The sequence below is a fragment of the Podarcis melisellensis genome (assembly GCF_964234715.1).
Source record: "Podarcis melisellensis genome assembly, chromosome: 17".
Lineage (NCBI taxonomy): Eukaryota > Metazoa > Chordata > Lepidosauria > Squamata > Lacertidae > Podarcis > Podarcis melisellensis.
The window spans coordinates 20,899,395-20,911,873 of record NC_138534.1 but is presented as its reverse complement, the minus strand read 5'-3'; the positions used below and the strand labels follow the sequence as shown (position 1 = coordinate 20,911,873).

General features: G+C 41.6%; 1 protein-coding gene across 28 annotated transcripts in view; it reads left to right on the top strand.

Annotated features, from left to right (window-relative positions):
• Positions 1-10,097, top strand: part of PTPRD (protein tyrosine phosphatase receptor type D) — a 1,158,377-nt gene extending 1,148,280 nt beyond the window's left edge. For all 28 annotated transcript variants that reach the window (XM_081893652.1, XM_081893642.1, XM_081893658.1 and 25 more), the window contains 3 exons: positions 3,137-3,291; positions 4,907-5,042; positions 8,737-10,097. In XM_081893652.1, coding sequence (XP_081749778.1) covers positions 3,137-3,291; positions 4,907-5,042; positions 8,737-8,805 — 360 coding nt within the window. In that variant the 3' untranslated portion in view covers positions 8,806-10,097. The remainder of the gene's footprint in view (positions 1-3,136; positions 3,292-4,906; positions 5,043-8,736) is intronic.
• The last annotated feature ends 2,382 nt before the right edge of the window (positions 10,098-12,479 follow it).

Here is a 12,479-nt window from a genome sequence, read left to right as displayed (position 1 = left end):
CAGTGCTGGAATTTCTCAAAAGCCAGTAGGCACTAAGTTATTAACCCAAAATACCTTGAGAAGAGAGACGTATGCCATCGATCTTTTTAGTTGACAAAAATTAGTACACCGTGACGCTAAACATTTCTGCTGGCACAGTTGCTCGCGGTGAAAGTGTGACTTGGAATGGGATTGCGATTTGTGAAGTAACTTGCTGGCATTGCAGGTTCCACAAGCTTTGCTGCATGTCCGCTTCAAGTAAATTGCTGCCATTTCCTCCTAAGTAAAAGGCACTTTCAACGAAGCAAAAGCGCTCCGTGGTTCAAGAACATCTCAGCAGAATGCTACAAACTGAATAATGGCTCTGGTGTCTTTGACAATTATCCACATGACTGTAGTACTTAGCCACCGAGTGCTTTAATCAGGCAAAAGAGAAGTCTCTGCTATTTAAAATATTTGAGATGAACAAGATGAGTTATAGGTCTGCATCAGGGTAAACCAAGCCTATAATTTTTCATTGGGCTTTGCTGATTTCAGTGATTGTAAACGCCTCCTCCTGCTGTAGGCATCATTGCTGAAGGATGTACCTGTGGAATTTGGCAGAAAATGAAAGCCTACTCAAGGCATAGCATCAAATAAGTTATCATTTTGTTTGGGTTTATTATTTTAAGCAACCTATATTCACCTCCATGTCAAGGCAATCATAGCTGAATGCTTTGGTTGGGATATAATTATTCTCCCACCCCCCTTGCCTCCAGCTTCCAAGCTGCTGTATCGGAATTCCCATAATCATTGAGGTTATTCATTGGTTTCATTCTGCAAAAAAAAGGTGCTGTTTTAAGAGATTGGCATCTGGCAATAGCTCCCCGCCTCCTCCTCTCCTGTACAGTTATAGCTCACAGGCACAGTGACATGGCATCTGCTGTTCTTCTCCTACCATGGCGGGAAAGTAGAGACATTCAGGAAGTCTGAAGTATCCGGAAGGCATGAAGGTTAACAACAATAGCTCAATTTGTGTCACTTCTATTAAATGTCAGCGCTTGCACAGATTGACAACGTGCGAAAATGAGCAAGCGCAGCAGTTGTGATCAGGTCCTTCAGTGATCTCCTGCATTGTGCACATACTTACTCCAGCAATGTCAGAAACACAAAAATAGGCAGTCTGAATCTGGCACTGAGGCCTGCAAGAGTTTTTTGCTAGGTGCAAAATAGTTTATTCTCTTTATTTTCTATAATTTTTAATTAAAATGTTCTGTTTTACATTTTAGAATATTCATTTCAACAACCTTAAAATGTCAATGACTTCCCTTCTTCTTTTCCCATGGCTCATTTTGCATAACATAAATCCCTGCATATTTTATATAAACTAAACCGTTCAGCATTCCATTATTACATCCATCAAAACTTATTTACACCATTGAATTTATCTGAATGCTGCCAATGTTTTCAAGTGTACACAATTCCACCCATATATCCAATAAACATTTTCCAACCTTCTCTAAACCTATGTTCTCCCTGTTCTTTTATTTTATATGTTAGGCCTGCAAGCTGTGCATATTCCATCAATTTAAGTTGCCATTCTTCTTTAATTGGGACCTCACTCGTTTTCCATTTTTGGGCTAACAAAACACCAGCCACAGTAGTGGCATACATAAATAACCTTTTTTGACAGCAACACATATACTAAAACTGGAATGATACAGAGAAGATTAACATGGCCCCTGTACAAAATAGTTTATTCTCTTGCAGCAGTTGCAATAACCACTAACCCAGAGAGACTCGCCTGGTGCCATCATTACATGCCTTTTTGTGCTGGAAAAAACATTCCTTTTTACACAGGTCTTTGGTCATTAAATAATTGATGGTCTGTTAAATGGGAGGGGGGCTATTATTATGATTATTTTACTATTATGTTGTGTATTATTATGCTGTGTGTTATGTTTTTATGATTAAGCTGTATAAATTATGTTCTTAATGTTGTAAACCACCCTGGGAACTTTGGAGAAAGGGTGATATAAAATTGAATTAATACTAATAAAAAGTGAAGATGAAGACCCAAAACTACTGCAGTTGTGGGCGTGGTTAGGGAGTGAAAAATGTAAAGGCAGTCTTAATCAGCCAATGTCATAAAACACACCATCACAAATGGCGTGGCCGGGTCACCCTCAGTTTGATGCGTGACACCTACCCCACACAACACTGAGCACAAGCCAGTACTAGTAGGGATGAGAATACATGAATGAGCACTTTCCAGTCCCCCTTGGCAAAAGATGCAGCCTTACAGATGGCTTTCCTACGAAAAGAGAGGGACACATTTGAAAGAGTGCTAGGGAAGAAGAATCTAGTAGCCAAGCCAGAGGCGTTTAGTTAGCTATAAAGAGAATTTGGGTTTTGTTGGCACTGCAGCCATGCCAATGCCTCCCATTGCACCAGAAAGAAGGGGAAAGTCCCACTTAACTAGCTCACAGTTTCCTTGTCCCTTAAAGACTCTGTTTTTCCAGGATTTAAATGTCAGAGAACATCCTTTCCAATGCAGGGAGCAATTTGAGCATCACTGCGGTCAGTGAAATTGCATTCTTATGTCAGTGTGGTTTTGCCAACTGTAAAACGACAAGGAAAACACAAGCCTCGTCAGCATTGTCTCAGAAGTGTTTTCACTCCTTTTGCTCATTGTGGGTTATTTTTCCCTTTGCTAGTTGGTTCCCTCCCCCCCCAAAAAAACCCCTTGTTTTCTGCCTTAAAAGGTAAAGGTAAAGGTACCCCTGCCCGTACGGGCCAGTCTTGACAGACTCTGGGGTTGTGCGCCCATCTCACTTAAGAGGCCAGGGGCCAGTGCTGTCCGGAGACACTTCCGGGTCACGTGGCCAGCGTGACAAAGCTGCATCTGGCGAGCCAGAGCTGCACACGGAAACGCCGTTTACCTTCCCGCTGGTAAGCGGTCCCTATTTATCTACTTGCACCCGGAGGTGCTTTCGAACTGCTAGGTTGGCAGGCGCTGGGACCGAGCAGCGGGAGCGCACCCCGCCGCAGGGATTCGAACCGCCGACCTTTCGATCGGCAAGTCCTAGGCGCTGAGGCTTTAACCCACAGCGCCACCTGTGTCCCTGTTTTCTGCCTAACTGCGTTGCATATCCTATTTGTGTGTATTTCATTCAAGGACGGCCAGTCTCGGACGGTGAGGCAGTTCCAGTTCACCGATTGGCCTGAACAAGGAGTGCCAAAGTCGGGAGAAGGGTTTATCGATTTCATAGGCCAAGTTCATAAAACAAAAGAGCAGTTTGGGCAAGATGGGCCAATCTCGGTTCACTGTAGGTAAGTAACAATCACCCTCAGGTGCCACTGATGAGATGAAAACTGATGAAATGATTTGACAGAATGGTAATTTGGGCTGGGGGAAGCAAATTAAGAGTAGAAGTTTTATAGTGCTGTCAGCAGCAGAGCAAGCCAATTGGGCGCCTGGGGTGGGGGTAAACCAGGGCAAGACACTCTGCAGGACCTCCAGTGAGTCTGCCTCCTCCCACTCAGCCACCCTACAGCTGGGTGGGGGGAGGCAGTGGGTGGACCATTTGGGGCAGCGCGGAGCCTGCGGAGGCCCAAGCCACAGCATCACTCCCAGGAGAGATGTGTGGCTCGCGCATGCTGCAGGCCCCGTGGTGAGTGCCACCCGGCATTTTGTCACCCCCCCCCCAGTGGTGGCACCCGGGGCGGACCGCCCCCACTGCACCCCCTTCCTTCCCCCTGAGTGCTGTAATCCAGGAGGTCCTGAGTTCAAATCTCACCCCATTCTCCCATCTGTTTGGGGAAGTCTCCCATCTTCCTGTTTAGGGAAGTTTTTAATGTTTGATGTATTTATCGTGTTTTTAATATTCTATTGGGAGCCACCCAGAGGGCTGTGGAAACCCAGCCAGATGGGCAGGGTATAAATAAATTATCATCATCATTATCTACAGTATTGGGATGATAATCATACTGAGCTGCTTTTCATAATAGGATTGCCCTCTCCTGCAATAAAAGCCATTCCAAAGATTTTTATGTGTACTAAATGCTTTCCTAGATTGTATAAGAAAAATGAAGTAGAAGGAGCACCCATTTCTCAATTTATCCCTGTGTGTTTCAGTTGTTACAGGCTACTTTCGTTAGCCATCATTACAATGATGAGAGCCAGCATGGTGTAGTGGTTAAGAGCGATAGACTCGTAATCTGAGGAACCGGGTTCACGCCTCCGCTCCTCCACATGCAGCTGCTGGGGTGACCTTGGACTAGTCACACTTCTTTGAAGTCTCTCAGCCTTACTCACCTCACAGAGTGTTTGTTGTGGGGGAGGAAGTGAAAGGAGAATGTTAGCCACTTTGAAACTCCCTCGGGTAGTGATAAAGCAGGATATCAAATCCAAATCCAAACTCCAATTTTCTACAGCAGCCAGGCCATTCCCTCAGTTTGGCAACTGAGGGCTGTTTCTCTGTGGCATAAACTTGTGGTCTGCAACCAAAAACACAAATATTTTAACCGAAACAAGAAAATGTGCCCTTGCCAGATGATTCCAATCCTTTATTGCATTGATTATTTGGACTTTGCCATATTAATGAAAATAGTTTTATCCCGTTATTGCAATTGGACTAACAAGCTTGCTTTTTTTTGTTTGTGGGAAAGAACACGTTTGGAACAAACATTTATAAGTGTTGTGGTTTCTATTTATAATGGCCATTCTGTATTTGGTTAAAAGCTAAGAATCCCTTCAAATCATTCCGCAATATCCAACACTTCATTTCCAAATCCATTTAAGCTTGTCAAATAATGATCACCTTGCAATCTGCAGTTGCCGTGTAAAGATATTTATGGAGCATCGAAGGTTTGTGCACATATGACATACTGTTTCTGCAGCTCAGCAGTCAGCCAAATTATTCACTTTCCTTTCCCCCTTCTTCAGTGCCGGTGTTGGAAGGACCGGAGTGTTCATAACCCTGAGCATTGTGTTGGAAAGAATGAGATACGAAGGTGTTGTAGATATCTTCCAGACTGTCAAAATGTTAAGGACGCAACGGCCAGCCATGGTACAGACAGAGGTAAGAATAACTTGCCATTCTTCCACTTATTCTACAGCTCTCTCTCTCTCTATATATATATATATACACAGTGGTACCTTGCTTTAAGAACAGCTTATTTTTTTAACAACTTGGATTAAGAACACTGCAAACCTGGAAGTAGGTGTTTTGGTTTGTGAACTTTGCCTTGGAAGCAGAACATGTTCCAGGGTGTTTTTTCATGGGTGGGCTGTTTTAATCTAGTAGGAACATTTATTTTCATTTTTTTGCTGGTTTTAATGTATGCATTTGTTTGTTTGTTTTTATTCAAATGTTGTAAGTCCCTTTGAGTTGCCATGGCAGAAAAACCTAATCAATTGAACGAATAGGAGTAAGAATGAATTGCTTTCCACACAAGCATCTCAAGGCGATGTACAGTAAAAATAGCAAAAGAAGAAGTTAAAAACACAAAAATGTGTGTACACACACACACACACACAAACACAAAATTGACATCCATTGCAGAGACCCATTCATTCATCTGGAAATGCATTTGCTTTCAGTCCAGTGACTGGTTGTAGTAGCAGAAGGGAAGTTTGTTGGTTGTTTTTCTGTGTGTGAGAAAGAGAGTGAGTTTTTAAAAAATAAAATAAAAAAATATCCTCTTGATATTCTCTTACTGCTCTCCCATAAGCCTCCCCATTTATTCAGCCCCTGATAAAAAGCCATTGCCAACTCCTCTCCCTTTCTCAGCCACAGAAAGAGAGACAGAATGGAACGGACAATCAAATGTCCTGCCAAGCAGCTATTGCCTTTCTTCAGGAGAACTCATTTGACCCTGGAACTGGAGCTGTAAAAGAGGGGGTGAGAGGAGGAACCTGGAGGACACTCTGTTTGTGGAAGAGAGTGTGTATATGTTCTCTGGGTTCAGCTCTGGCACTGAAAATAAGATTGCATGTTGAGGTCCCCAAGCCACCTCCAAATAAATCACAATTCACACAGAAATTTTGTTTAAGGTTTTTGGCATAATTTTGGCCACAACTTTATTAAAATACATAAATGTGAGTGGTTGCTTAGGCATTGGTTATGACTACCTGTCCCCGCCCTGGGACTTCCAGATGCCAGCAAAAGCCAGTAAGAGAAAACAATATTGGGGAGAAAATGGAGCTGGGCACCAGACCCTTATCTCTCCCCACATGCTCCCAGGGGCATGTGGCACAGCCAATCCATACCCCTTCACCAACCAATTTTTAACCAATGCCTAACCGCAACTTACAAGTTGTGACGATTTGCTATGCAATAGGCAAAAACCAAATGGCACCAGCCAATCTGCCAAATGGACAAAATTCCTACCAGGCCCCTGCCCCAAAAGCAGACAACTCCATGACAGGAATAGCAAGGACAAACGCAAGAGCCCTAAATTAGGGAGGGTGTGCGGGTGATCTGGTGCACACAGCGAAAGAGAATGCTCAATGCTGCGTGCCCTGTATATAAAACCTTTGGTCTATCCCACAAATTGGCAATGTCAAAATTTCCCTAGTAACCCAAACAGCCCAATAATTGCCAATGGCTATCTAAACGATCCCACCCAGCAACAGAAGTGTGGCCTGTCAGACTCCACTGCAACACGTGTTCTCCATGAAGGAGAACACGCTTTGCTGGACAGAGCCCCACAAGTATAACCTTGGGTGGGAAGAGGAGCCTGCCCGTGCCGGCAAAAGGGATGAAGGAAGACGGTTGTGGAAAATCATTCATTTTGCAGGACAGTTGTTAGAAAGAGGATGGGAAGGAAATCTGGTAAAACCCAATTTTGCAGGACAAAAGCATTGAGGTTGGTGCTGTTTGAGGTCTGTGCAGATTAACTGGGAATGCAAATAGCTGCAAACACACAGTAAAGTCCAGTGTGGGCAAGCACACAGTGCCGGATTTACGTATAAGCTGAACAAACTATAGATTAGGGCCACTCTCTTGGAAGCCCCTCAAAAAATTAAAGGGGAAAACCTGGATGTACATTTCCAAAATATAAGATAAAAAACAAATAAAATAAAACCTACATACAGCAGCAGTGTTTTGTGTTGTGTGGGCTCCTATGATGTAAGTCATGGGCCCGCCTGCTAGCCTGCTCCCTAAAATATCACTGGTTTGCTCATTTCTATATATAGGGTGCCTACATTCTGCATGGACTGGTTATTTTATTATGTGCAAATGGCTTTAGATACCTATTAGGTCCATAAATTACCATATAGCATATATTGGCGCTGTGGGTTAAACCACAGAACCTAGGACTTGCCGATCAGAAGGTCGGCAGTTCGAATCCCCGCAATGGGGTGAGCTCCCGTTGCTTGGTCCCTGCCAACCTAGCAGTTTGAAAGCACATCAAAGTGCAACTAGATAAATAGGTACCGCTCCAGTGGGAAGGTAAATGGCGTTTCCGTGTGCTGCTCTGGTTTGCCAGAAGCAGCTTAGTCATGCTGCCCACATGACCTGGAAGCTGTACGCCGGCTCCCTTGGCCAATAAAGCGAGATGAGCGCCGCAACCCCAGAGTCGGCCACAACTGGACCTAATAGTCAGGGGTCCCTTTACCTATATATTCAACACACGCAAAAACAGCAGCAATTTGTTGTTGACAAAGGACAGCTGGACATATAAAGGGCCCCATTACCTTCAGTAGCTGAGGGCCTCATCAAACCTAAATCCGGCCCTGGCAAGCACACATGCAGCAATTTGAACACCAGAGAGAAAAGGAGGTGAAAAGGAAGCAGACAACTTTCCAGGGACGAGAAGAGCTCTGACAATGCAGGATGGATGGATTTGGGAGTCTGTGGGCCAGGTGTGAGCACAGGATGTTGGGTTTTAAACACTGATTCGGACATAGCTCCTAAACCTTTGACTGCAGGCTTGTAGTCCAACACTACAGTTTTAACAACTTTTAAAACAAAGTTATTTAGAATGGAATTGGGCCATTTCCCCCTCTCACTGATCCTAATAACTCAGAGAAAACTGAAGAGTAAAACCCATTTATTTTCTATTACTAGTATTATTGCAGATGAAAAATGTCTTTATGTCCCATTAGTTCCTAGAAACAAATACTTACACACACATATAAAATAAAATTTGCAAGTTTGCATTTTGGATGATTTGATGTTCCTTCTCTTAAACTGTTTATTAGAAAAGAATATTCTTCTTCTTTTGCCTCATTATGGATATACTTTGACCTTCATATATATATATATATAAACTTGTGAAGCAGTTATGTACCACAACATTCAGCACAGCTCCTAGCAATCATTGGAATAAAATACAGAATATTAAAATACAGTAATGCATCAAACATTAAAAGCTTCCCTAAACAGGGCTGCCTTCAGATGTCTTCTAAAAGTCTGGTAGTTGTTGTTCTCTTTGACATCTGGTAGGAGAGCATTCCACAGGGCGGGTGCCACTACCGAGAAGGCCCTCTGCCTGGTACACATGCCAAGGGTCCTAGGCTTGCCAGGGAAGCACAGCTGGGCCCAAAACCGGGTTATGGTGTGGGTGTTCTGCTTAGAAGTTACAAGAAACCATGGTTGCAGCTGGCAAGATAAAGGAGCAAAGAACTTCTCCTAGAAGGGAGAGCAGCACATCTCACAACCGTCTCCAGTTCTGTTAACCATTCAAGGGTAAGAAATTGGTGGTGTTGTAACCCGAAAGCAGCAAATGGATTTATCTTAATTTCTCTTTCTCTCTTTCCCCCCCAAGGATCAATATCAGTTCTGCTATCGAGCCGCACTAGAATACCTGGGCAGCTTTGATCACTATGCAACGTAAAACAAAATCCCTGACCATCCTGGATTTTTAACTGCAGGCCCTTTAAGATCCAGAGAGCCTCTTCTGAGCCATACCGTGTGCTTGAGAAGTACTTCTTAACTCCTAACTAAAGACCAATTAGTGGGGAAATATTAAAAGGAAAACAAACAAAAAAACGAAAAACTGTTCCAGGTGGACCAACAATTCACAGTTCAATAAACCTTACCAGAAACCTAATAAAAGAATCCAGACTGGTTGAGGCATCTGAAGGATTTCATTTTACAGATACCTCAAGGATTCAGCTTTGGTTGAAGTTAAAGGGAAGAGCAAATTCTGCAAAGAACCATCATCTTGTTCAGGATTGCATGATAGTTAACAACGTGGAACTTGGGAGTCCTGCAATTCGGTGCGAGATGTTTGTCGAAGGGCCAGTACCTGGCTGCTCTGAGAAAAGACGAACTCTTTGCTTCAGCATCTCCCCTTCCTACCATATTGCTCATAAATAACACTTTGGGGGGTGGGAGGGGAAAGGGCGAATGTTTAAAAAGAAAGTCCTTGATTTAGTTTTTTAGTATTGTAAAGATACTGCTGACCTGTGCTTCATTTTTAACTGTGTAAACTTTTTTCCTTTTTTTTTATTTTAAACAAAAAGTTTATCATTCAATGAAGTGAATCTGGAGGAAAAAAAGTTGCATAACTGTTCATTATTATTTTTTGTTTGTTTCAGAATTGTAGGTTTTTTTATGCTGTAGAACTGTTACCTGTAATATCTCACTGTAGAAATGTTAAATAATTTGAAAATTTGCACATTTTTGTGCAACCCTATATTTATCTCCAGGACCACATTCTCATTTAGATAATTGCTTTTACATTTTGATTTTTTATTATTATTATTAAAAAAAATATGAAATATAAATCAGTTAATATACATATCGAAGGTTTTGTTTTTTGTTTCTTTTGGAATCAACAGGGAAGCGCAAAGTATAAAGCTGCTATTAACACACACACACCTTTCTCTTTATATCTATAAATATATGTATATCTCTATTATTGTCTCTCTATCAATCTACAATTATGCACGTAGATAGATAGACAGAAATGCATATATCGCATATCAGTTCTTCCATGACTTGGATTTATTGAAGCAGTGGAGGAGGGAAGGAGAATCCAAAATGCTACATTCAGTCCATACAATATTTCTGAACATGTCTGCATCTCATTGTTTTGCTTTGAGGGCTTTTGTTTCGTTGTCTGTTTTCCAGGGGAAATGAGGAATGCACATCAGTGATACTTGAAACTCAGTCCTACCCCCCCCCCCAAAAAAAAGAAAAGAAAGAAAAAGAAAAAGAAAAGGATGGAAATCATATGTACACGCATCTCACACATACAAAAACACCTTAGTGTAACACCTTAGTGCAATAAACAAACCATACTAAATATAGGAAGTGTGCATGTGGGAAAGGTCAGTGCATATTCCCTTAGGAGGGGAGAATGTTGTAATATAATAGTTGTCAAGATGTTTTAAAAATGTATTCACTTGTATAATTGTCTATAGTATACGGTAGGACATGTGCATTGACGATGTATAATGGGGCAAAGCCAAACTCATGTTGCTCTGTTGAATCAGAACTCTTTTTGTGGCGTACAGCATTAATGGAAAATGCTGGGGTTTTTTTAATTTTAATTTTTACATTTAGAGTGCCTTATATTTGATGCCTATTTTGATAGCATTTCTTCGAGTTTTGTTCCGTCTGTATTTGCATTAGTTGAACTCACATTTCTCTTGTGTCACCCTTCCCCCAACCCCCGTTCTTCGATTAAAAAGCATTAGCTTTTCAACACATGTACAAAGAGGTCTTTTAAGAATATGCATTCCTGGTGTTAAATATTAATCCATGTTTATCCCAAGCAGTTGGGTAGTCAGGGGCTGTTTATCTGGGTGCGAGTCCTCCCAGTCTGCTTTCGTAACCATTGCATTGGTTATCAGAAGCCAGGAGCACCGTGCTGAAAAGAGAAGGTAGATACCCCTTAATAGACATTGGAGCAGCGATTAGAATGGGTCTTGAGTCATATCCATGCACACGAATTTTCACTGGAGGCCAAAGCATGTTCACTTTACTCAGGCTAAGAGGCCTCCTGAAATAAGCTGGGTCAGGCAAGCGGACAGAGGGCGTAAATGTAAGGAAGATTATATGTGACCCCCTCATTGTGGATGGTACAAAACATTTTGAGGCACTATAATGGAAGCCATTTGCTCTTGCATTGGTCTGGGTTCAGCCTAGCACCATTTTGGAACAAAAGAATTATTTTAAATGTGGTTTAAAAAAAAAAAGGATCACCAAGGAAGTGATTAGTTGATCTTTCTCTCTCTTTTTCCATGTTTCCCATCGCTACCAGAAATAAATATATTAAAAGACCAAACACTAGAAAGCATTCTATTTGAGCACTTTTATATATAAAAATGCAAAAATGGGGGGGAAATTAAACATATATATGTATAATAATAATAATAATAAATAATAAAGTATTATAGAAGGCTACCTCAGAATGAGATTCTCTAACTTACATCAGAATCAGAGAAGAATGTGCACTATATGTTTCCTTTTGTTTTGTTTTTTATTTGTTTTTGTCGAAATAGTATTTTTTAAAGTGCCAGATTATGCAGCAAACTCATGCTTTTAGCCAAAAGTACCCGTTTTCAGACACTCACAGTGGGAAAAAATGCTACATTTTAGAAGCATAGAGGAAAGGCATGTCTGCACAGGAACTTTCTGTGTTCTGGACTTGTAAGCGCAAGATTGGAAGTGCGTGACAAAATGCCAACAACGACCCCATTTTGCATGGGGTTCAAGTGCGTCCTTGCTCTGTATAGAAATCTGCAGTGGTCACTGCAGAGTGTGCATGGGGGTCATGTGGCTTGTGAGGTCAGGATGTACACGGAAGAGCATAAAAAAAGAAAATCCATGTGCAGACATACACTAGGCAGGCCAATTGCTCCTGAAAACAATTGGCCTTTTTTCTGCAAAAAACAAAAACAAAAATCATTTGATTTATTCAAGAAAAGCATTGTATGAAATCACTAGTGAGTGAGGGGCGAACGTTTTCACGTGACAAGAAGAGGAAGAAATAGCCGCACATATTCCCGTCAAAACTGCTATTCAGGAGTTGCTTCTAATGAGGAACTCTCTCCGAATCATTGATGTGCATTCCATTTTCTGTATCTTTGCTGTGCAGTGATCTCTCTCTCTCTCTCTCTCTCTCTCTCTCTCTCTCTCTCTCTCTCTCATTAGTAGGTGTCATTATCTGCCATTTACCAAGCTCAGAATTCGGTTTCATCAGCATAACCAGTACGGTGCTATTATTTACCTATGTATGTGTAGTTATGTATAATTTTGTAATTAGTTAACAATGGAGAAATACGCAAAATATATAAAAAATTATTTGTACAGAACTTTTATTTTAGCTCCTTTTTTTAATAAAAAAGAAAGAAAAAAAAACCTGGTTTGCATGGTTAGACGTTGGCAAGGATGGCTGGGGGAAGGAAGGGGTTACTCTAGGGAGATTTGCACTTTCTATACCTTTGTACTATGCACTGCCCTATTGATTCTACACCCAATAGTATTATTACTTGAACCCATCTGTAAGGAAAACTGCTTATGAAAATCCACTTGTGTGTATGTAAATAACACAAAACA